The 26,980-nt window shown below is 35.2% G+C and overlaps 1 protein-coding gene across 3 annotated transcripts in view; it reads right to left on the reverse strand.

Moving 5' to 3' along the window:
* Nucleotides 1-779: 779 nt before the first annotated feature.
* Nucleotides 780-26,980, reverse strand: part of DENND4C (DENN domain containing 4C) — a 95,576-nt gene continuing 69,375 nt past the window's right edge. For 2 of the 3 annotated variants that reach the window (XM_074361520.1, XM_074361522.1), the window contains 13 exons: nucleotides 23,451-23,573; nucleotides 22,396-22,542; nucleotides 18,863-20,025; nucleotides 17,236-17,413; nucleotides 16,435-16,544; nucleotides 15,961-16,136; nucleotides 13,441-13,623; nucleotides 12,299-12,494; nucleotides 10,175-10,420; nucleotides 9,108-9,225; nucleotides 5,480-5,630; nucleotides 4,165-4,229; nucleotides 780-3,980 (listed from right to left, as the gene is read on the reverse strand). In XM_074361520.1, coding sequence (XP_074217621.1) covers nucleotides 3,844-3,980; nucleotides 4,165-4,229; nucleotides 5,480-5,630; nucleotides 9,108-9,225; nucleotides 10,175-10,420; nucleotides 12,299-12,494; nucleotides 13,441-13,623; nucleotides 15,961-16,136; nucleotides 16,435-16,544; nucleotides 17,236-17,413; nucleotides 18,863-20,025; nucleotides 22,396-22,542; nucleotides 23,451-23,573 — 2,993 coding nt within the window. In that variant the 3' untranslated portion in view covers nucleotides 780-3,843. The remainder of the gene's footprint in view (nucleotides 3,981-4,164; nucleotides 4,230-5,479; nucleotides 5,631-9,107; nucleotides 9,226-10,174; nucleotides 10,421-12,298; nucleotides 12,495-13,440; nucleotides 13,624-15,960; nucleotides 16,137-16,434; nucleotides 16,545-17,235; nucleotides 17,414-18,862; nucleotides 20,026-22,395; nucleotides 22,543-23,450; nucleotides 23,574-26,980) is intronic. The other variant, XM_074361521.1, reaches the window with a different exon arrangement.

Below are 26,980 nucleotides of genomic sequence, written 5' to 3' on the forward strand. Positions count from 1 at the left end.
GGCTTGGTTATTGTAAATAGTGCTGCTATGAACATTGGGGTGCATGTATCTTTTCCAATTAGTTACCATTTGATCTAGCAACCCCACTCCTGGGCACATATTTAGAGAAAACTGTATTTCAGTTTTTAAACTAGTTTATCTCCATACTGTTTCCTATAGTGGCTGCACCAAACTACATTCCCACCTACAGTGTAGGAGGGTTCCTTTTTCTCCACAGTCTCCAGCATTTATCGTTTGTGGACTGTCCGGCTAGTGTGAGGTGATTCCTCATTGTTGTTTTGACTTGGGTTTCTTTAATAATTGGTGATGTCAAGCATCTTTTCCATGTGACTGTTGGCCATTGTATGTCTTTGGAGAAGTGTCTATTTAGGTCTTCTCCCAATTTTTTAATTGGGCTTTTTGTTTTTGAGTTAAATGAGGTGTTTTGTATATCCTGGAAATTAAGCCCTTGTTGGTCACATTTTTTTGCAGATAACTCAGTCTGTGGGTTGTTTCGTTTTAGAGTGCTGTGCAAAAGCTTTTAAGTTTGATTAGGTCTCAGTTTATTTTTGCTTTTATTTCTATTGCCTTGGGAGACTCAGAATGTTTTGCTGATGTTCTCGAGTTTGTATGGTATGAGGAAGTGTTCTGACTTCATTGGTTTACATGTGGCTTTCCAGCTCTCCCCCTTTCCTAACACCACCTGGCGGAGAGTCTTTTTAGAAAAAGATTTTTAGCATAAGACATTACCTTTTCAGCAAGGCATGGAACAATGTAGGGGAAATAAATGACTAGGACTATTAATCTTTGATACACTTTATTTTGAGGAATACAATTTCCCTTAAAGATCTATACATAATACACAAAAAGTGCCCTTGTGAAGATGGACATTTGTCATGTGTAAAAAGGATACCTTGTTAAAAGCATAGTGAATGGATACCATTTTAAAATAGCTCACAATAGTTCACAAAGCTTTTAAAACCAGTGCAAATTTAATGCATTAACAGAAAGCTTTTCAACTCTAGTAAATGGTTATTCATATTTTTACTGTTTCATACTGAGTTGATTGTGCCTGTTTTTAGAAATCTGCATCAATGAAAGATGCAGAGAGAAAGTACTTTTTCTAATGTACCACATCTAGTTTCTTTAGTAATTGCAGTTTAGAACCTCCTTTCAAACATTACAGAAGAGATGGTCTTAAGGCACATTAGTAAGGGTGAAGAAAAGGAGCTCCTTTGCTAGAGTATCTTAACCACAGGTGAGTAAAATTTTCAAGTGGCTTTAACATGTAGAGACTGAAGCAGTGCTTCACAATTTTAAGTGTGCATAATAGGTCACCTGGGGATCTGGCACAAAGTAGATTGCAATTCAGAAAACTTCCCAAGGAAGCCAATAATGCCAGCCCCTGGACTGTACTGTAAGAAGCAACATTATTATTAGAGATTCCCATTGCTCTTAAGACTTTTCTATGTTTAACTTACTAATAATCATATATTACTAATTTATATTAATGTAAATAGAAATAGAATTTGTAGCATTTTAAAAAGATAACCAACCATAGTATATCATAGTATAGCATAGTTTGATAAACTATGGTTTGAATCATAGTGGGTAACTTACAGGCCAAAAGGCAGATCTGGTGTAAGCCTAGAATTCTGACTGATACCTGGGGTGATTCTACTGCATAAAACATGAGAACTTTATGCTGCTTTCTGATTTCAAGGAGTACAGTCACTAAAGTGAACAGATAATGGCTGGCCTAGACTATTTTAGCTCATGGAATCTGGCAGATGATGATCAGAACTTTAAAAAAGGATAGTGAAAATATTTTGAGGGTTTAACACGGCAGAAATGTTAAATGTGCCAAAAATGGAATAAAAGGGTTAACAACTGAATATCCCAAATTTATGGCAGATTTATGGTTCTGCAGGTTGGTGTATAGTCAGCCAATATGCAGTTAAATGCCAAATCCAAAACAAGTGTAAGGTAATACTAAACAGTCTGGGCTTATTTGAAAGAGTGCTTTCAGAAGTTCTCAGGGATTGAGTCTCATACAAGTCATTCTAGACATTTCCAAACCTGTAGATAATGACTTGATACCTGGTTTTCTGTCTGCTGTAAATTTTTAGTATCCTTTCTGTATTTAGAAAAGGCCTTTGAGCAATTATAGCACAAATCAGCCTCTATTCTAAATGACAGCCACGGGGTAAGCTTTCCAATATATAATGACTTATTAATTTATATATAAAGCTATTAGAAAGTTTATAATTTCATATAATATAGCCAAATATTCTTAAATATGTAAGGAGATCATCACAGGCTTTTTAGTGGAAAGTGCTTTGGTAAGTAATTTAAATTTATGAAGACTACAAAGAAATGGAGAAACAACTATTTTAAAGATTACAAAAAAATTGAACTACACATTTCAGGAGCATTAAAAATGGAACAGATAAGTATAGCAAACTTGAAGTTTTCATTTTAATCAACTTTTTTAAATATATGCAAGGTAATTCCAAACTTTCTATTGGGGCATTAAATGTTAGGTATTAAACCTAGTACCAAGTCTTAAGTTGTACAAATACATACTGAGAGAGTGCAAAAGTTCCATTTTTAAGGCAAGAATTGTACATAGTTTATGACAAGTTCTTTCACTTAGCACTTTCACGATAAATTGAAACTAGAATTTGCATAGGTCCTATTAACCCTGAAATAGTGAAACGATTGATAACAGTAACAATTTTTAAAAGATTATAGTGATAAAAGGGAGATATGTGCTGTTAACTGTACCATCTGGAAATAATTTTTATTACCTGATTTAGTCTGCATGATTTCTGTGAAGCAGGCACACGCAACCACTGGCTTTTCAAACGACGCAGAGAGGTAAGGCAAGTTTACTGTGTCTAAGGGGTATCTTAAGGCATGATGAATGTCAAGAGTGAGACATTTGAGGTCATGATTTTCTTAAGCCTACCGACAACAAGCTTAAAAAAGTTTTAAATTTAAGACTTAAATGATTCAACCTAAAAAACCCTGTATTTACAAATGCACAAAAAATAGGTATACAAATCTAAGTATTATACAAGAATAGAATTTATGTGTGCAGTGCAACTTTATCCCACAGGTTTTTAAAACTGACCCAATAGCAACAATTTATGTGCCTGAACAATTTCAGGGCCAAAGACAGTATACACAAGAATTGTTTCAATTTTCTAAATTATGAAGCTGATTTGATTTCACTCAAATTACAACATTTTTAAAGTCTTTGCAAATTAACAAGGTATTGGGAAGAGGCTAAAAGAAAATAACTGGATATTCAAGATACAATCCATTAAGGAAGATAATAAATCACATAAAGGATAATTTTGAGATACCTATGAAACACCTATAGTCATTAGTCAATTAATTGTTGGAGACCCCTTTCAGAAAACTATTGCAACATGCAATCTTAAGAATTTTAATAAATACATGGCTGTGTACACATGTACATAGCCACACATATATACACACATACACAAATAGATGCTCTTACAATTGAGATATTTCATTTCTTTTGGGGTTAGGCAAGTTTTAAAATGTGCCATTCCCCAAACTCAATAGCAAAACGGTTTCTCTAAACTACTACAGATAACTGAGAAACCCAAAATCAATTCCCACCAGATACACAGAGGCTGTACATCTTCAACATCAATAAACCCTGGGGCATTTTAATGGCATTTTTACATTTTGAGATGATTTGGTATGAATTATATTTCATTATATATTGTCCCAAGAGTTTTCACCAATTCATGATTTGGAATAAACCTTTACTGTCTCCAGGTTTAATCTATTCCGTCAGCTTTATGTGTCAAAAATCTACTGAACCTGTTAAATGAGAGGTGCTCCAAAACATTTCCTGCACCACTCCACGCTGATACTTGGTGGAGCATCAATTTTCTGCAACCTTTCAAGAATCTCTGGAGGTAAATTATTGTATGCAAGTCCATATTCATTGTCAAAAGCCTCTGAAAGATATTTTCAATACAAAAGCTATGCATTAAAAGATGGTAGTCAAATCACTTTATATACATCTTTAAAGGTGGAGGTATTTTTTAAAGGCAAAGTGGAGTATTTACCCATACCAGTTAGGATTTTTAAAATTGAGGAAATAAAACTAAACCCCCATTAATCCCCAAATAACCAACTTACCGATATCAATATTCTCTCTTCCAAGAGACACTAATGATAAGAAGAGGATTTCTCTGTATAAACTCCTATAAAATAAGTATTTTAAGGTTAATAGTCAAAGGGCATAAAAATACCATATGAAGGTTCCTTAAAATAGTGAAAAAAGTTTGTTCTGTAGTTAACAGTAATGTACCCATGTCAGTGTACTGGTTTTGATATTACACTACAGTTATATGAGATGTCACTTTCGCAAGAAGCTGGGTGAAGGGTCCATGGATCTCTAACAGGTAACTTTTAATTCTAAATTCTAACTCAAACTTTAAAAAGCAGTGTTCCCACATGACAAAGTAACAGATGGGCTTCTAAGTATGTTATGAGTCTAAAGCCCTTGGACACACAGTATGAAACTAACCCAATAGTAAAAGATAAATCAACTTTGGTTTGTGAACATAAAAATGTCACAAATGAAACTGAAAATGAATTGGCTAAGCTGTTAAAAAAGGGGGGTAAACTTATGAACTGATTTCTGACTATTTACATAGAGGAAAAAAAATTAGACGGTAATGCTGATTCTGATGTTCCATGTAGCTTTCTTGAGAAGCTTCAGAAGCCATACATGTCATTTCTAATATTCCTTCCCTGCCCTTAAGCTATAGATGCTCAAAACTGGCTGCTCTTAAACCTGTGAAAGATAGAATCTCTACCTCAACAGTTGAGATTACAAAAGGATCTATCTGCTTTCATGACGAATTCTTCCCCTATCACGTCTGAGACTATCTTCAAAAATGCCATTACTGAAGAAACTTGGGCGCTTGGAGACACTGTTAACGTTTGATAGAATTTATTATGTACCCCGTTCTGAAGCGTCTACAAAATTCATTTATGCTGAGACTGAGATGAGTACTGATCCAAGCTTGTTAGCAGACAATAAACAGTTAAGAGGATCAGGACAGCTCTATATTTCTTTGTAATTCCATCACTTCTTAAACTGTTTCTCTTCTCCTAAACTCAAGATATGTGTCAGGGCCTGACCAAGTAGTACGTACGTACAACGTTAACATGTTTATAGGTTTCCAGTGAAGAGCAGTAATGTTTCCCAAAGATTCAGTGCATTTTAGACATGATCGAACTGCTAAAATTTAATCTATTCCCTGAGACACTCTTAAAATGTTTGTACTCTAATATGAATGTATACATTTGGTTAGCACTTCCTAAAACAATCAGATGTTCTACAATGAGTATTTCTTTTGTAACTAGAAATATTTTTTAAGATAATTTTTTAGAAAACATGAAATTATTTCAAGTGACATCAAGCAGAAAATACTGGATTTATTACCTCTGTCTTTTCATGGCTACCTTCATTTGCTGTGAAAGCAGGTTGATGGGTTTAAGAACATCATTATGTTGAATGCTCTGCCTGATGGTTTCCACCAAAGTGCTTGTTGCTTGCTGTTCCTCTGACAGGACAGACAATTTCTTTTCAGAATCTAGTAATAAGAACACAGTAATAATGAATACATTTATTCACATTAATTACTGATTTTTTTCCCCAGAGTTGTAGCATTTTTCTAGTTGTCTATTCAACATCACCTTCCCCTTACAAGTAAAATTATGTAGCAATGTGAGCAGCTAAAAGATACTTTTCTTGCTTTTTTCAGATAGAAGAGGTCTGTCCCTTTGCCCTTTCCCTGAATTTAGGGCTTCCTGCTTAGGCTGAGTTGTGATAGCTTGTACTCCAGCAGCCATCTTGTGACCACCCTTACTGATGGAAAAAGTGCCTATCGTAAGGAGCCTGGGTTCCTGATGATAGAGGAGCTGCCTCTACTAGGTCTGGAGTGTCTACTTCATAAATTCTTTATGTGAGAGAATAATCTTCACCTGTTTTAAGATTCTGTTGTTTTCTATTGAACACAGCAGCATATAATCCTAATTGATACACAGGCAATTCTAGAATTATTATGAACAATTATTTGTACAGGTTTCATAGATTATAAAAGTGCTTCAGTGGCATACTTGAACTGAATTATACTAACATTAAAAATACACAAAATCAATGATGTAAGCTTGGCCTGGAAAAAGAAAACCTTAACACTGCAGGTAATCCCAGCAGCTATAAATTGTATTACACACACCCATGTTAGTTGAATTGGGACTATGTACCCAAAAGCTCCCTAGGTAGCCTCATTTTAAGCACCTGGCATAAAGCAAAGTTCTCTCACAATACAAGAGGAAACACTGGTGGCTGTGGGTTTTGAACTTAGCTCTTTTTACCTGCTAAACAGATTTGATTTTGATGCTAGGCTGTGATTTTAGAGCATATATGACCCAACTATAATAATGCAACTTCACTGTTCCTTAATACAGAGTTGTGCAACTATCACCACAATTTTTGGAACATTTTTTCACCTCCAGAAACAACCCACCTATTAGTCATTCTGTCTTCCCAACCCCTCAGCCCTAGATAACCACTAACCTACTTTCTGCCTCTACAAATTTGCCTATTCTGTTTCATATACATGGAATCATACTTTCTGTTCTCTTTTGTGACTGGCTTCTATAATGTTCTAAAATTCATCCATTTAATAGTATGTATCAGTATTCACTAATTTTTATTGCCAAGTAATATTCCATTGTATGGGCATTACATTTTTTCCACTGTTTGGATATTAAGAAAGCTGCTGAAAACAGTGTACCAAGTTTTATGTGGATGTAGGTCTTCATTTCTCGGGCATATAACTAGGAGTGCAGCTGCTGTGTCATATGGTAACTCTACCATCTTGAGGAATTGGGAAACTTTTTGATTCCAATCAGCAGTGCACAAGGGTTCCAATTTCTCTATATCCTCACTACTACTTGTTAGTATCTGTCCTTTTGATTACAGCCAATCTAGTAGTATGAAGTGGTATCTCTATGTGGTTTTGACTTGCATGTCTTTGATTTCTAGTGATATTGATCATCCTTTCATTTGCTTTTGGCCATTTGTGCATCTCTGGAGAACTGTCTATTCATATCCTGCCACAGTCTAAATGTTTGTGTCTCCCCAAAATCTGTAAGTTGAAGATGAATGCCCAATGTGATGGTGTTGGGAGATGAGGCCTTTGGGGGTGATAAGATCATGAAAGCAGAGTCCTCATGAATGGATTAGTGCCCTTAAGGGGGGGGGGGCATCAGAAAGATCCCTCACCCCTTCTGCCATGTGATATGAAAAGTCTGCAACCCACATGGGGCCCTCAACTGATGATACTGGCACCCTGGTCTAGGGCTTTCAGTCTCTAGAACTGTGACAAAAATTTTATAAATTAAAAACCTTTTATTAAGCTACCCAGTTTTTTGTTATAGCAGCCCAAACAGATTAAGACTGATCCTTTGTGCCTATTGAGATGATCATGTGGATTTTGTCTTTCATTGATACAGAGTATTACACTAATTGATTTTCAAATGCTAAGCCAACACTGCATGCCTGGGATAAACAGCACTTGGTCACCGTGTACAATCCCTTTTCTATATTGCAGGGTTTGGTTTGCTAGTATTTTGCTGAGGATCTTTATGTCTATATTCATAAGTGATACAGATTTTTAGTTTTCCTGTATGGCTTCGGTTTTTGTATCAGGGCAATGCTGGCCTCCACTCTTTGCAAGAGTGCTCTCAGGCTTGAACTTCTCCACAGTCCATTCCAAATAAAGTCATTTCCTTTGGGGAGAATTTCAGAGCTCTTTGCTCTTATAACCTGCCTCTCCCCTGGGCAAAATTCTCAGCCACTGCTCTGGAGCTGGGGCTGGAAACAATTGCCCTTCTCTTGGAACGTACCCCTACCTCGTACTGTTCTCCAGAATTCTATCATTTTATACTTTTAACAGTATATATCAAAATGTTTTCCTTCATATCCTCAACAATACTGTGTTAATTATTAAAATTTTTTGCCATATCGATGTATCTAAGTTTATATTTTCCTTTCTCAAAAAACAAAGCTCTATTTCACTAAATGATAATCAGATTGAACTCTTTTTCTTATGTTTGTGTTATGGACTGAATTATGTGTGCCCAAATCCGTATGTTGAAGCTCTAACCCTAAATGTGGTTTTATTTGGAGGTAGAGTCCATAAAGGTAATTAAGGTTAATGAGGTCATGAGGGTGGAGGCCCTAATACAATGTGACTGGTGTCCTTAGAAGAAAAGAGGACACCAGGAAGACGTAGGCATGTACAGGTAAAAGGCATCTGCAAGCCAAAGAACTAGGACTCAAGAAAAACCAAAACTGCCAGCACCTTCAGCTTTGACTTCTAGTTTCCAGAACCATGAGAAATAAAAAAATAGTTGTTTAAGCCACCCATTCTGTGGTGTTCTGTTACGGCAGCCCTAGCAAGAACAGTTTGTATGTGCATTTTAATGTTTCTTCCATTAACTGCCTATTGACATAGTTGCTCACTTACCTGCTGGGTTGTTTGTGGTTCCTTATTGATTCACAGGGCTTCTAAATACCGGATAATACTTTAAACCCTTACAAAAATATGTTCTAAATATAAGACTAAAAATAAAGCCAGAATCTTTGAGACTAGTATCCATACAATTGAAATTATGATCTATACCAACACACTCACTATACAGAATTTACTCTCCAAACACCTAACCAAATTGGTATTTGACAGATAGATCACCAAAATCACACAAAAAAACTTCAACTCAGCTGGAGACCTGATAAATGGGTCAGTGCAGCAGCAAATAAATTTGAACTAAAATGGAAAAAATCTTAGAGATATGAAAAATCAGAGATTTAAAAATAAAGCAAAATAATTTCTCATCTCCTTAATTCTATTTTTCCTCCACTAGTCCATTCTTCTTTGTTGCTAAATAGTATTCTACTACGTGGGTGGACTGTGCTGTCATTTACTTATGCATTCCCATGTGGATGGGTATTTGGGTTGTTTTCAGTTTGAGTCTTTTGTCTTTAACAGTACTTTACTTACTAAAATTCCTCCATGAGACATACAGAGGTTCTCCTGGTTCCTGGTGAAGGTTGATATTATCCCACAACAGCTGAATATACACGAGTTTGCTATCCTGGGACAGGGATGACAGAGGAAGCTAAAAAAGATCAACAAAGTATTAGTACCCCAAGCATAATAATACTAGTGAGCCTAGCAAAGCCTGATTATAAAAACAGTTTCGTTCTTTCAAGACTGAACCTAAAGTTCTGAGCAAACATTTTAATTTCTACTTATATCTGATTATGAATGTTATTCTTTGACGTGCATGTTTCTCATTCTGACTCAAGGACTGAATGACAACTTGGTAACCAGCACAGCAGCCACATGAAAAGATTATGTTGTGCCACTGGTGTATGTTTAGGGTATTGTGGTATCTCAATATTCAATGTCATCAAATGAGAAGCTTACTGTCTCCAGGGGAATCACGGATCCCAGCTCAAGGAGAGGAGGAGCTTCAGAGTCACAGAGCCAGACTGATCTTAGCGGCCCCCCCCCATTACTTATTAGGTAAGTCACCTAGCCAAAATAACCTGTCTAACTTTTGATTATGTCATCTGAAAAATATGGCTAATATGAGTCCTTTAAAGTGAGAATTTCAGCTGGGAATATTGTAATTCAGAATAAACGCTACCTTCTCTAGCTATCCTTGCAACTAGACATGATCATCTAAATAAGTTCAGGCCAAACAGACACATGTGGAAAGATTATGTGCATCTCCAGGAACTGTCCCTAAAGAAAGAGGACATACTCTTCATCATCCATTTTTCTTCTTAACTGCTGGCTGGAATGTGGACGTGATAGCTTGGAGGTAGTTATCCTGTAGCAGGTGTAAAGCCTGGAGATGAAGGTCATGCACTGCTGAGCAAAAAGAAGGATCTCAAGTGCCTAACACCTATACCATCCCTGGACCACCTATCTAAATTTTTAAGTCAGAAATAACCTATGACTTGTTAAGCCACTATTGTTCTTTACTTCCTGTTACCTGAAATCAAGCCTCATCCTAACCAACACCAATGTAGTGTTAAGTACAGAAGTTGGTATCCTACCTGTACACCTCCATTACAGTGTTCAGATGTGAGGATAAGTCCTGGCAAGTTACTAGGAAGGTCCAAACGTCTGAAGTACCAAACAAGGTTCCAGAAAATGATTGGATGTTGATTGATGAAAGAGGCCGTGTGGATCACCTGATCGCCTTCATTTTCTAGCAAAGACTCAAGTTCTTTACGAAGCACTAGAGGACTCAAGTAGGGCACGGAAACGGGGGTAGGATTGGGTCTATTTCCTAAAGGATCCTTAAAAAAATAAAAATACAAAAAGAAGTGAATACTATCTAATTACATATGTTTCAGAGTAGGTATCCATGAAATTATGCTTCTCTATCCTTTCAAATTCAGCTATTTCAGGGCCATTGCTACATGCAGTAGAACACCCTGATGAAAATCTACAAAAACAAAAAATACTTAATCATAAATATTCTTAAGTTAAATGATTACAAATGAAAATTATTAATCCATATACTAGACCCTATTTTAAAGAGAGTTTATCACATTAAGAGCAATAGCCTATGTATGATTGATTTTTCCTTTTCAATTTTTAAAGAACTTTGCATTTCTGATGTTTTATAATGATACCAAAAAATGTGACTTTTTCCTCCCACAATTCTTAACAGATGAGCCACTTTTTTGTGTTACTATCGTTGATGACTCCTAGAATTATATCTAACTTGTTTTTACATTTGATTGCAACAAAAACTATAATGTAGTTAAAGAGCAACTCTATAAATCAAATGAAACAATGAATGAAAAACATACCCAACCTAGATTTTGTAAGTTGTGCATATTATAGAATAAAACGTTTATGACCAACTGATTAATGAGTACCCATAGTGCCCAGATTGAGGTCTCCAAATACTGTTTCCCTCTAAAAGGAACCAAGGTTTCTTAAAGAAATAGCTGATTCTAGATCTAGAGAAAGAAATATATAACATGAGTATGAAACATCTTGCAATAGAAGAAAGCAAGGAAGCTTTAAAAAAAAAATTACAAAAAGGGTACTAGAGTTGTGTTGAAAGGGCTAAGGCACCAACCTGCAGAAGCTTCTAGCTGAGCACAGATGGAGTAATATAAGCTTCCACTAGGACAACAGCAGCAATAGATGTAGACATAACTGTTTAAGTCAGTGAGCTCATAAAGACATGCTACTGCTTCAGATAACTGATCACCTTGGAGAATGCTAGGAACTCAACTTGTTACTTTGAAAATTGGTAAATAAAAGGAAAAATACATCAAACATTTATCTTGCCTTTCCAATATAAACTGCATCTTTGGAAAACCAGACAGAAGACATGGGGGAAGTTTCTCTTTATAGATGTATTCCATATAATAAAGAAGATGACACAATTAGACTATCATTTTATAGCTCTATATGGATAACCTGAGGCATTACTAGCTACTAACATCACAAAGATAGTTCATGTCTCCTACTGCAGGGACATACCAGCACTGATGAAGCTGTCCTACAAAAATAAACCAATGAGCAAGATGGAACAAAAAAAACCCTGAATCTGATCAAGCTTCTAGCTGCAATTACCAATTTATGGGGTTATAATCAACAAGCTGCAATGGAAAAAAAGAGTCTACAGATTTAAAAAGACCAAAAAAACACATCAACCAATTACAAAGCTTGGACCTTATTTGATCCTGATTTATCAAACCACTAAACATACACATACTTGACACTTTTGAGACAATTAGAAATTTGAACAAAGACTGAATAATTTACCATTATTTGTTATTTTGGGGGCTCTGATAATAGCATTGTATTTTTATGAGTCCTTATCTTTTAGAGATAAATACTGAGATATTTACAAATGGAATGTATGTGGTTCGAAATTTGCTTCAAACAGATGTAAGAAACAAGTGAATGAGGGTATACAAGAAATATGAATGATCGTAAGTTAAAAATTACTGAAGCTATATGATGGGTCAAAGAGACTCATACTCTTATTTTTTTTTATATATTTGAAGTTTTAAACATTTTTTATAAACATACTAAGAACTTTTAACTGTCACTTTTCACATGAGTAAAATAAACCTACTACAGAAGAATTATGTGCTGTTTTAATAAATACTTAAATGAACACACAGTATAAATATAACCTTGTTACATACCACGACTTCCTGCAGACTGTTCGGAAGACTAACTGTTGAAATGCCACGAGACGGTCGCTGGGAAAAGTCCATATTTTGTAAGGGACCTCCAACACTGTGACTTCGAGTCAAAGATACATTTCGTTTTGATAAACTATTAGGTACAGGTGAAATTTTCATACTTTGGACATCTCCACTGGTTTTCATTATTTCATCACTTAAAAAAAATGAAGAGATGCTGTGTTTAGATTGTGTGAAACAATCTGTAGAGTCAGAGTATTTTCTACAATGAATTCTACTGAATATATCTGAGGAGAGTCAGTACCACTGTAGAAAAATTAATATTTCTTCAGGCATTTTTGTGAGATTGGTCAGAATAACGGGATGGAATGAATGACTCTGGTGAAGGGAGGGAAGAGCATATATGGTAGATAACAGGTACTATTTTTTAAAATATTTAAAAAAAATTTTGGGGTTTTTTTGAGGGGGAGGTAATTAGGTTTATTTATTTTAATGGAGGAACTGGGGATTGAACCCAGGACCTTTTGCATGCTAAATATGTGCTCTACCACTTGAGCTATACCCTCCCCTGATAATAGGTACTATTTTAAAAAGATTACATGCCCATTCAGTTGTTTCGCTAAAACATTATTTCATCTTTATTAAACAAAATCACCTAGAAGTATGTATAATACATTCAAATATGTAATGTGAGTTCATTGATAAGTATCTAATCTCTACCAGGCCATGATCCACCTAAGGACAGAAGGCAGATTTTATTTATTTTAACTTTTTACTGTTCAGCATAATGTTTAGGATACAACAGGCTCTCAAAAAATGTTTGATTCAATATTTAAGAGTAAAAAGTATACTTCATAGTAAAGAAAATATGTCTGGAAACTGGCAATGACTACACTAAAGGGGAAAATACTTTTTTACTGTTGACAAGTTCATTTTGTAAAAGACCACTGTAAAACATTACACACAGTTTTGAAAACGGTTTATCATCAGATTCAGTCATTAGATATTTAAATAATATATGGTAGTAACAATTTAAGGTTAAAATTTTGAAAATGTCAAAACGTATGCCTATATAAGCCAAAACCTTTAAGTTTTCACAAGGGTACAATTTATTATGAAGGGTTCTCTATACCCTCTGGTACCTTGATTCAACTGAAGAGCTGGTTTCTTCAGTTATGGTCTGGTTATGTTTTGGGAACTCCATAAAGCTGATCAAGTCAGGTTCTGCTGAACTGGATATGGGTTTCTGTTCCAAAGGTTCACTTGTCAATGGAATGCTGCCACTCTGTAAACTGTCACCAGAGGTACTTGGTTTCATAAAAAAGCTAAATACGGATCAGTCCAAAAAAAAAAAAAAAAAAAAAAAAAGCCTTTAAAAGCCCTAGAAGCCTCTAAATTTCATCATATTTAGAATCATTCTATGGTAAAATAGCCAACAATAATTTATACAAATCCACAGAAATACTGTCCATTTCAAACACACACACTCCTGCTCTCATTCTCTCGTCCAAAACTTTACAAATGAAGAGACCTAGAGAAGGTCATTATAGTTCAATATAAGGTCCCTTCAGCTTTGGAGAAACTCTAAAGATAAAGCTATGAAGGAAGATGGAAAGCAAAATATTTCACTAATTTTCTTAGTTAAAAAATCCCAGCATTTTAATATGTATTAACCTGTAATTGTTTATAATGCCCTTTTCACCCTTATAAATCTCTGTTTTTCTCTCTAGTCATTTCCACTCTCCTCTATTCTTTATTTTACTTTCATCTCATTTCTCTCCCTCTCCTTCTGGATGGGGATGGGGTGAGGGCTGGCCCTTGCAAGGGACATTAAGAGAACTTTCTGAGGTAATAGTAATGTTCTGTATCTTGATAAGGGTTTGGTTTGCACAAAGGTATGAATTCACTCTTCAAATAGTACATTTAAGATTTGTACATTTTACTGGATATACATTTAACATGAAGGAAAAAAACTGTAAATACTGAACTCCAGCTAATGATATGAATGCTGAAGTCTATGGGGGGAAAGTGTATTAAATGTCTACATTTTATTTTAAATGAATAAAAATATAGGACGGATTGGTAGGTGGATGAAGGGACAGATGGGTGATAAAGCAAGAAGAGAAAAACATTACTGTAGAATGTAGGGATGGATATTTGGGTGTTACTGTAAAGGAGAAAAATCTTTAAACTTGGCCTTAAGTTTGAAATTTTCCATAATGACATAATGGGGCGGAAAATCAATAATGCTTCTTTATATCCAATTTGAAAATATAAAATAAGCTCTTTCCCACAATAGCTTAAGGAATATAATTAACTCAACAAAAAAGTACAAACCTTATGGAGAATAATTTAAAATTCTTAACAAAAGTCATAAAAGAAGATCTAAAAAATGGAGATATATACTATGCTCACTGATAGAAGAATTTATATTGAAAACATCCATTTTCCCCAAATTAATCTATAAATCTAATTTGATTCCATGAAAACTCCAGGCAAATTTTTTTTAAGAAGTCAGTTACTCTGAAGTTTTTTATTAAAAAATAAGCAACTGTAAGAAAAAAAATTCCACAAGGGGGAACTTACCCTACCAATCAGACATAATATAAAGACAAAGGAATAAAAATGATACAGTATTGACAAAAAGAACAGAATACAGAATCAGAGCAAGGTATATACAGAAACTTGATATACGATAAAGGTTGACACTCCGTAACAATGAAAGGATGAAAAACTGGCTCATTATATGAAGAAAAATAAAGCTGGATCTCTATCATCATATGCAAAGGTGAGATGGATTAAAGACCTAAATAAAACTGGTAAAATATAAAGCTAACAGAACAACGGTTAAGAGAAAATTTTCATGTCCTGCAGATGGGACACAACTTTAAAACAGGATTCCAAAAGCACAAATCATAAGGTGGAAAATTAATGAATGATAACATCAAAATTAATTTCTCTTTAAAGAATTCATACCAAGAATATTCAAGACAAAGATTAACAAGAAAAAGAAAACAATACAAAAATTGGCAAAGGGGAGACTGATGTCAGCAAAATGGAGCGGGTAGCAAAGCTACTTTTGTCTCACCTCTTCAATCTACAACCAGTAAAACTATCAAAATCCCAAGGACATTTTTCACACAAATAGAACAAAAAATTCTATTATTTATTTGGAACCACTGAAGACCCCAAAGAGCCAAAGCAATACTGAGAAGAAAGAACAAAGCTGGCCATTTCACTATAGAGAGCATCACATGAAAGGGCAACAAGTAACAAGAGTTGAAGCCCCCTTTTTCTTGGGGGGGGGGGTGGAGGGAGGCTTTCAAAAGACATAATTAAGGTCACTGAGGCAGAAAGATTAGAATAATGACTAACACTAGAGTTCTGAATTACCTATAATAATCTATAGTAATTATATAACCTATATAAAAATAATATAATCTATAAAGCTTAGCTCTGAGAATTAACTACTACTGATAATCATTTATTAAATAAAGTGGAAAAGCAGCCTCCTACATTACTAGTATTTTCTACTCAAATAGTGAAAGTCAAGGGGCCAGGAAAGGAACACCTGGAGCATACCATGACTACTTCACTCTTCCCCCAGGAGTCATACCCAGGAGGGGGCACTTACCTCTTAAGGGAGCTTTTACAATACTAACCTTGCAGAGCCTCTCAAGTCTTTAAATTCTATATTGAGAAGAGGCAAGAAGTTGCTTTTACAGAAGGGACAGGTGGTATTCAAGTTTGAGTCATCTGCTGTCCATCCAGCCATAATTTCTTCATCATAAACTAAGGCTCCGCAAGCCCTGCACTGTGAACAACTTGACATCAGCACCTAAGAACAGAACGTGCACATGCTGAGCTCCTCCACGGTGAAAATCCGCCATCTTCCCGAGACGAACACAGAATTTTATTTATTTTGTTTATAAATTTGGAAATAACGGTTGAATTACTTTATAGGTAAACCTACCAGTTTATTGCCTTGCTTACATAAGCTATAAAACAAATTCAGCAAAATGACTTATTTTACTATTCTGTCCACAAAGATACTGCATATTTCTGTTACATGCCACTCTGAAATATAAATGTTTCCAGCCACTTTATCATGGGTGGAATACAGAACGTAATTTTACCTCCATTGCACAGTTCTGATAGATGCTAGACATGCTGGTGTTTTGAGAAGACCCATGGTCTGACTTTTCAAAGTCCTGCCCTTTTATGCCTCTTGGAAATGGAAGTTCACCTAGAGAGAAGTAAACATCATAACACATTATGTATGAAAATACCCTTATTCTTCAGAAATGCTTATTTAGACAGAAGTATTATGAAGCCTGCATTTTTCAAATGGTTTAGTATAGAAATGTACATAGAGAGAAAGTTAACAATAGTTAACTAAAACTAGCTGAAGAATATATGAATGTACACTATATGATTCTTTCAACTTTTCAGGACATTTGAAATTTTTCGTAATAGAAAGTTGGAGAAAATGAATAAAATTACAATTTAAAAAATTAACACACAACTAGGAAATTTCAGTTGTACAGCCTAGGGACTCTCACATCGTGGTAAACATCTAATTCATCCAGAGAGTTGGTCAAAAATATACATTTCTAAGGTCCCATCCCACAGATTCTGTCTCAAAAGTTTTAGCCTAGGGCTTAAATATTTGTATATATTTTTAAACAAAATTTCCAAGTGATTTTGATACACACTGAAGTTCAACAACTAATGATAGAATCCACAAACACAGACAGCGAAAAATAAACTCAGCAGGTGACTTGTAGATCACATAAAATAACAGTGATAGTGTGGTGTGGTGTGTATATTAAAAATCTGTTAGACCATCTCAACAAATGGGGCTTACTGTGTGTGTGGTGCAGGAAGGAAAAAGTATGGACATATAAACTAGAAGAAAGGACAATCCTTCCCCTTACCTGGTGAGTAATGCAGTTTTCCCGCATCTCCACTGCTGCTGCTACTGCCAAGGCTTGTGTTGCTCTGGGTAAGTTCACTGGGGACCAAACCTGAGATGCTTGTGTTAGGTGATATATTCTCCCCCAAAAGATGGTCTTCAAGGCCAGCTGGGAAGCTGTAATCTCTATTCGTTTCCTCCTTTAATTAAAGAGAATAAAATCCCACATACATAAATAATACCTTTTCCAATGAAAATATATTCACTCTACCCTTTTCTGAATTAAATTCCTTTAGCAGTAGAGCTCGGTGGTAGAATGCACACTTAGCATGCACGAGATTCAATCCCCAGTAGCTCCTTCAAATATAAATAAATAAATAAACCTAATTACCTCCCCCTCATAAAATAAACAAAAAACCCCAAACCAAACAAACAAAAAAACACAATGAGGTGTCACCTCACACCTGTCAGAATGGCTATCATCAAATAGCAAAGTCTATAAATAGCAAATGTTGGAGAGGATGTGAAGAAAAGGAAACCCTAGTACACTGTTGGTGGAAATGTAAATTGGTACAGCCACTATGGAAAATAGTAAGGAGGTTCCTTAAAAAGTTGAAAATAGACTTACCATATGATCCAGCAATCCCACTAAAAACACTAATTTGAATAGATATATACACCCCAATGTTCACAGTAACACTATTTACAACAGCCAAGACATGGAAGTAACCCAAGTGCTCATCAACAGACAACTGGCATAAGAAGATGTGATATACCACTACTAACCCCAACACACATACAGGAATATTACTCAGCCATAAAAAAGAATGAACTTTGCCATTTGCAGCAACATGGATGGACCTAGAGAATATTATGCTAAGTGAAGTCAGTCAGACAGACAAAGACAAATGCTATATAATATCATTCGTATGTGTAATCTAAAAAATAAAACAAATAAATGCATATACAAAACAAAAACATACTCAGAGGAATAGGAAACAAACTTACAGTTACCAAAGAGGGGGAGAGGGACAAATTAGGGCCATGGGATCAACAGATACAAACTACTATACAGAAAATAGATAAGCAACAAGGATTTACTGTATAGCACAGGGAATTATACCCAATATTCTGTAATAATTTATAATGGGATATAATCTGCAAAAAACTAAATCACTATACTGTACTTGAAACTAACACAACATTGTAAACCAATAGTACTTCAATAAAAAAAAAAACACCAGTTTTTGTTATCCACTATGAAATCTATCAGTTAAGCTGTAGGATGATTTCACATATATTAAAGAGATAACACAGGGGAAAGTTACTTCTAAAGTGAAGGGCTATGCAACTATAACATGGCATAACTATTAATTCAAACATTAATCATTAGTCATTAGTTCTTTCAAAGAAATAGACTTAACATGTTAGTTTAGATTGATCTATAGAATTATAAAGTGGTCCTGATATTCTATTTCATCATTAATTTCCTTAAATTTATATTTATGTTTGTCGTTTCAAGAAAAACAGGATATGTGTAACATTTTAAAATGTAAGAGTTACCAGAAAACTCTAAGTAATAATTTATATATAAAAAATACTCTAAACAATCCAGTAGCAGACAGATGACACACATAAAACATTCTTACCTCGTCATCGGAGTAGCTGTAGGCAGATGCTACAGCTACCCACATCTTACTGGCTACTGTTGCTGCTTGTTTCATACCAGATTTTAGCACATCTATCTTGGGCCCTGAGAGTATATTGTCCAGCTTCAACCCTGACAAAGAATTTACCACAGAACCCAAGGAACCATGTGGTGAAGAACGGACCAGTGCGGATAAAGAAGTTGAACGTTCCTTATGACCTCGAGAGGGAGTCTGCGGCTTGAAACGGCCAGTGAAAGTTTTAGACCTAGACACTGCAGGGGAGCTTTTTTCACTTTCAGGACTTTCCCGTGCTGGTGGACCATGATCTAAAGGGAGGCTTGATCTCCTCTCCAAAGGGTGAATCAGTGCAGTGGTAGTGCCAGGCTCTCTGTTTCCCTCTCCATGTAACTCCATGCTTGAAGACTTGCTACCCAGGGGGCTCTTTAGATTCATATAGCTTTCGATTTCATCAGCCAGATTACGTGCAATAACTGGAGAAAACAATTTATCTTCTGAATCAGGAGTTTTTTCTCCTATAGATTCAGTGGCTAAAAGCGACAAAGGATCTAGTCCAGTTTCCACATCTTCCCTCTCAACAGCTTTAGCAACACCATATAAACTACTTCTCTTGTTTACTAGATCTTTGCATCCTGCTTTCAAGTCTCTGGACTGACTGCTATCATGTTGTAGGCCGTCATACGTATCGTCTGTCACAGAAGTTTTAGCTACATTTTCATCAACCACAGGTTCTACGAGCTCTTGGGTTTCCTCAAGCATCTCTAATACCGTTGAAGATCTGTGCTCAGAATCCCGAGTGCTTTCAGACACACAGGTCCTAGTGTCAGCCAGATGACAGCCAGCACTCTCAAAGCTATGCGTTCTTACAGCATGAGGCGGAGAAGCCTTAGGACTCGTCAGTGCTGCTGTGAGAATCTTGGCATCTGCTCCCATCATCATAGCCACTTCACTTGAATTCAAATCCAAACTGCTCTTCTTAAGCAACATTCCTGCTCGACTTTCAGAACTGAAACTACAACTTCTCTCTGGAAAATGCTTTTGTCTTTTTTCTCCTCTATCACCATTCTTCTTCAGACTAGTAATTTCACTAAAGACTACATCTTCAGTTGGATCTTGAGTAGAAAACAGCACATTAGATGTACTACCTAAAAAGAGAAAGTATATTAAAAATAAATCTCTATTTTCTGATGTAACTTTTATCAAACTGTTTATTTTCTAATTTTTGAAAGTGACATATACTTAAAAGATTCAGAAAGTTTACATGGTATTCAAAAAAAGTACCAAAAAACTCCAGCTCTGCCTCTCAGAGGTAACATTTTAATGTACAATCTGCTTTTCATCGTCTATGCATATACACACATATTTTAAGAAAAGATCATTCAATATATGCTGTATATACTTGTACTGCTTACTAAAAGATATCACATTTATCAATAAATGTACATCTACAAACATGTCTTACATTTTAAGAGTTTTATATTCAATTTAAGAGATATATTCTGTGTTAAACAGTAAATTTAAAAAAGAAATAATCTCTTTGATCTTAGGTTTCATAGATTTAATTCAACAAATATTTGCCAGAATCTATCCTGCATAAAGCAAATTCATAATCATGGAGAAATTAAATATTTGCTATAGCCAAAGCCTTACTTCTCCAAAGTAAAATAACTGCCCCAACGTAAAAGAATCTAGAATGGAGTGCTTAGAATTGGCAAATCCCAAGAAGCCTGATAAAATCTGAGTAGCCAAAATTTTTTAAGACATATTCATTCCTTCAACAAGTATTTGAACATCTACTAGCATTCACTATGCGAGGTGCTAGGAATACAATGGAGAATAAAATGGACATGATCCCAGCCCTCAGAGGTCAATCCTGTTTAATCAAGAATAACAAAAATTATGCTGTAGGAACCTCTCCTGGCTTTGGGGGATGCAGGCGGTCTTTAACTCTTCGCTACAACATAATTTTTTCCACCAAGCCAAGACCAAAAGCTGTTTCCTATTTGCATCACTATCAGAACTTAAGTCTAACCAATCATATTTAGGATTCTCATTTGTTTTTAAAAAAGCCTAATAACCTAGGAGTTTTGGGGAGAAAGCTGTCTTTTTTCAATCTTCCAAACTGATTTCAAGCTTCTTTTTAATACTCCAAATTGGTATCTACTAATAATCACAATCATTCCAATTAAACAGAATGATAAGCATCTAGAGATAGTCTTAAAGCTTTCAGGGTTTAAATTAGTGGATTTTATAGCTCCAAAGTTTGTACCTGCTTTGAAAACTTCTACCCATACTTGAGAAAAAGATCTTTGCAAATTGACTGGTTCTCATATTGTTTCCAGAAATTTAGTGACACATTTTATTCAATTTTAAAATAAAACTGACTGTTTGATATATCAGTAAAAGCCCCATTACCACCTCCTCCTTTCTTAATAGAATAAATCTTCCTATATCAAGATGTAACATGGAAATAAAATGAATAAAATGGGAAGGAAACACACCAGTCCCCAGACCATGTCCATTTCAACATTCTGAGAGTCTAAACCCTGATGAAGAAAACTCTGTCCTTCTCCTTTTCATTCTTTCCTTTTTTTCTTTTTAACCTTCTATCAATAGGTTGGGAAAATAGGATACAGAACATATTTTTTTTTTTCAAAAAAACTTTAGCTCCACCTCTTGAGCAAACTACCTCCCACCCTCCCGCAAAAGAACTGAATTTGGTAACATAACTACCAAAAAAAGAAAAAAAAAAAGACTATAGGAATAAGGAGTTATTTCCATACCAATTTAAGAAGCTGGACAAATTAACTTCTATAAAGTCGTAAAATAGATAACTTACATACAAGACAGGGACTTCAGGGAACGTAACCGCAGCTACTACTAACAAGGACTAACTTCATTGTCTTTTAAAATCATATACTCAGATTTATGCCTTAAGGGTACTTGGGAGGCCTACAACATAACTGAAAGCATGGGAGTCACACACAACCGAGTTATTCATTACAAATACTTCATCACGAATAAAAAGTGGTTCAGGGTACTTATAATAATTGGGCCAAAATTAAATGATCCATTAGTATTTTTGTGTAGAACGTAGTGATGTGAATCTTTTTCTTCCATTTCCCTTCAGTCACAAGAATAACCCTGCCACAAAGAAGCCCTTGATTATGTGGTCACAGCACTGCCTCTCTGTCCTGGATGGGTACAGGAGGGCTGCCCTGCAATCCTCTCGTTATCAATCGAGAGAAAGAGGGATCGACCAGAGAACAGGCACTGCCACAAGAAAAGGTATTCTACATAACAACTAAACATACTTAATATTCTTCTTTTTAACAATTAAATATCTTTAAATAACTATTTTAATTTCTTCTTTAGCCCGTTTCTAGGATTCAGCTTACTTCTGGCTCTTCAGCATATTCATTACAATTAAGTCAGCAGTTTAATGTAATTAAAGATACATGTCTATCTACAGAAGCCTATTTTACATATTTAATGAGTAGTATGTAAAGACTCACCAGTGCTACTTTTCCTGCCGTTGACGTCAAATATGCCAGATGGAACTTTCACAATACTGCTGCCCCACGCAGGAGGTTCAGTGGGACTCTGTGGCTCTGCACTAGGTTGTGAATGTTTGGCCACAACAGCAGAGACATCACACGCCTCTGGGAAAAAATATTTGGACGTTATCATTCCTATTTTTGCCACTGTTGAACAGAAACCAAAATATATCTATATATACATATATATAGATAGATAGAGATATATACTGTGTGTGGTTTTTCCTCCAAGTGGGGATGCATACATGACTATTTTATTGCTGATTTATTCTGCTCTGTTTTATGCCATAAATGTTGCCAGTACTGACTGAAATAAATATTTTATTTCAGCATTCATAATCCTAACTAGAGCATTCTTGAGTGAATAAATTAGGGCTTTTGCCTTCGATTATACTCCTCATCACTTGTCAAGTAGAAGAGGGGCTGGCGTCTGCATAATTATGGAGCATAAAGTAAGTGGCATCCGTAAAGAAAGTGCACTTTTGTGTAAGAGGATAGGAAGAATATCTTATTACCATGAAGCCAAAATACTCCTCCATATTTCCGTAAAATGATCACTACAAATCATTTCTACCTCAATGAGTCCCTTAAAAAAAAAAAAAAGGAAAACTACATAGCCTATATTGGAACCTACCAATGAAAAATATTCACTTAGTTATTTGAAGGACCTCTAATGAAGGAGCATTTGAAAACAAAAGGGGCGCTGGAATACAAGTCCGATGACTCACAGTTTGGTCCTGGTTCCGTCACAAAGCAGTTATGTCACACCAGCAAATGAATTCCCCGATGGGGTGCTATTTCCTGCAAAACTGAGGGCCCACCTACAGAATCTCTGAAAGTCTCTTAATGAAATTCTAAAATTCAGACACTACCAAAATCTACCACATATAACAGAGTACATAATATCTAATAAGCCCAGAACTTACATTTCTAGAAATTATCACCAAAATGATCAAATAAGACTTTTAATTAAGGTATTTTTAAAGTAAAGCTAGTAAATATCAGTACTTAACCGTCTGTTTGCACTTTTGTTTTAGTTATCGTTTCTCTTGATATTTGTTCTTGAGGTACATGAATTTCTGCATCATCTTTTATAAGTTCATCCTTAGACCCATAGCCTTGGTCAGACTGACCACCTGTTAAAAAGAATGCAAGCTTACATATAAATGCTTTCATGTATTTATAACCCAGCTATAAAAACGTCAAAGAACTTTCCACCAATCTACATAATTAAACGTATAGAAAAAGAAGAGAAGAAAGCTCACGAAGCACACAAAACATTTTAAAACAATAAGAAGCAAAGGCCAGTAGAAACAGAAACATCAAAGACTAAAAATCATAATGCACTTGGAAGCACTGAACCTTAATTTCCTTATCTGTAAATTAATAGGTTTGGATATAATATTTTGGAAGTTTCTTTTGGAATACTTCCATAGAATGCTCCTTTTGTGTACAAAAGAGGAATTTAAAAAAAAAATCTGCATACTTTTGCAAAAGGAAATGCAAGAATAATAAACTAGAAAATAATAAAACTGGTTACCTACCAGAGACGGAGGAAAACAGAATGGGATAAAGAGAGAGGAAACTTTTCTAAATATGGCTTATTGAATTGTTTTCATTTTTGGAAATGTATCAACTTCTACATATTCAGAAAATTAAATCAACAGAACTGGAGGTGGGGGGGTAACTAAAATTGAGTGTAAATAGAAACAAATGAAATCAACCATATATGAATAACATAACCACACTGAAAGGATAGGAAAGGACTAATTCAAGTAACTTCAACGTATTATTTTAAGTATATACCTTAAGCCTGGGGGTAACAGTCAAATCCTTAACTCCTTAGGACGTCTGTTTCTCACAGGGGAATCGGTGTAGGAATTCTAAAATTATTTTATGTGTACTGTAGGACCCAGACAATGAGTAAATATAATGATGTTGGAAGCCAAGATTCTTATTATGGAATAAGAGAGATTTTTAAAGAATGAAATGAAGGTAGGCAAAGAGAAACCTGTAGGGATGATTTGGAATTACAAGTATTTCTAAAATAAATATACATATTTTCTACTTCTGCTGAAAAAGTCTAGAACAATAACACTCTAGTGGCGGCAAGCATTCCCAGAGCCTAGATCTTGGTTTCTAAAATCTACTGCCCATTAAAAGGAATCTGGGGTGTTTGAAGAAATGGTGGATTCCAGAGCTCAGGCAGGAAAGGTATACTAATGAGCCAGGAACATTCTGTTATGCAAGAAAGAAGGTGCTCAAAAACATGAATAACACACAATAGAAGAATGCCATCTTATACACGTGAGGAGAGGACAGAGTTGGCAAAATCACTACTTATAACCATCATAGTAAAGACTAGTCTAGGCAAGAAGCATTAATGGATGCTAAATTTAAAAGATACTGCGGAGCCTCAGAGTGTCTCCTCACAGATAGCTTATTATCTGCAAGGGGATAACAGTAACTAGTAGAAACCAAACACTGACAGCAGGTGATCAAAACATCACCAGTGAGGGGCAGACAGACACTGTGTGCCTCTGGGATGTTATCATCTCAGAAGGATATAGCACCATTGTTGTAGCAGAGCCATGGATGCATAACCTAATATAATCACAAGGAAACAGCAGACAAATTCAAATTTGAGAGCATTCCACAAAATAATTAGACTTATTCTTCAAAAAGGTCAAGGTCATGAAAGAGAAAGAAAAGGTGAGGAACTATGCCAGGTTAAAGACTAAAGAGAGGGAGTTAAAGTACCACACAGGACAAAACCAAAATACAGACCACAGATTAAAGTAGTCTATCACTTATGTAAGAGCAAATACCACTGAAGCATTAAGAGGTACAAAGGCAAGATGTATTATGGAACCTGCTGCCGCATAATATAGAAAAAAAATTTGCATGTGTACAGAAAGAAAATGATAAAGCAACTGTGTCAAGCTAAAAGTCAATGAAACTAGATGAAAGCTATTCAAGAGTTCTTTGTACCATTCTGAAACATTTCTGTAAGTTTGAAATTATTTCCAAATGTTTTTTTAAAAGTCTTTTTTGCCCTTAATGTTCTATCATTTAAAACTGAAACAAAGGTGAGTTACTAGAGGATCATTATAAAGGATGTCAATGAAAAACACATAAAACAAAAAATATAGTGCCTTCCACTTTCTACTACTTGTTAAACTGCCATTCAAACTTTGGGTTTGCCATATAACAAAAGAATTACATTTTTTAAATACTGCTATTTAGAATGCCTACTTTCAGTTAGTTTTTGAATTGGCCCCCTCAAAGCATTACAGTGCTATGAAAGGGACACTAGACTGGGAACTGAGTAAACTGATTAAACCCAGATATGCCCCACAACAAGCTAAATGATTCAGTATCAGGTACCAAGCAGAAAGATTCCAAGAGATAATCCTTAATGAAAAGAGTAACTTAAGCACCTGGGCTGGAAGTCTCCAAAGTATCAAACGACATCACCAGAAACTCTACAGAGACAGATATTCATTGTAAATTCAGTCAGGGCTTCAGTTATTTGAAATGCAACTGAAAAAAATATGTAAAAAAAGGGATCCGAAGTTTCTTCCCCAACTACTGGAATCTTCATACAATTACCCAGTGTTACTAGGAGATCATTTTTTTAATTAAAGGAGACAATTAAAAAATCTAGAGAGGCAAGATACTGTTTATCTATTATTACTACCATTATTATTATTATTCCTGGTGAAATGGTTTCATACCACAAAATTACTTTCTTGGTTTTTCATTAATGAAAGCAATTTATTCTATAAGCATTAGGAAAAAATACAACAGGAAATAAAATAAGGTAGTTTTAAAATGAAAGTCTCATAAAAATTCCTACATGTTGGAAGTTAATTTACAAAAAGAACTATAATTTATGTCTTTACATTGACTTTCACCAATTTATACATGTTTCTGTAATTACGAGGGTACTTTTTACCACAAGAATTCAGCTGATCAGTTTTAGCAAGCGAAAACCACCTCAACAGCTAGAATACTGAAATCTTTAATGCCCATAAAACTGACACAATGATGCTACAAACCACCCTCAATATAAGAACTCTTTAAAAAAAAAACAAAAAACTGTTGCAAGGCAGAGCATATTTTCAAATAGAGTAACAAATATGCTTTGCATATTGATTATAAAGTGTTAGCTGGATATTTCAGCAGTACATATATGATTACACGTATCTGAAGGAGAAAAAGCCAAGAAAACTCAAATTGTTTTCCATTTGTAACAATACTTAAAATACAACAAAATGTCTGTCCCCAACCCTTGCATTATCAGCAAAATTTAACCTAATAAATGGGAAATTACCTGAAGTGGTTAACATTCAAGGGTAGGATTAATGCACACGTGTATCCATAGCTTCACGTCATACATGTCTGTCTGCACCCCACACCATGACAGCCAAGGACAAATGCAGCACCAAGAAACAGCACAGAGCAAAAAGCAGAGCAACAAAGAGCAGAGAAAAGGAAACTTCAGTCATTGAGACAAGTTCATCAGATGAAGCACAGGAAT

This window comes from Camelus bactrianus, chromosome 4, assembly GCF_048773025.1.
Source record: "Camelus bactrianus isolate YW-2024 breed Bactrian camel chromosome 4, ASM4877302v1, whole genome shotgun sequence".
NCBI lineage: Eukaryota > Metazoa > Chordata > Mammalia > Artiodactyla > Camelidae > Camelus > Camelus bactrianus.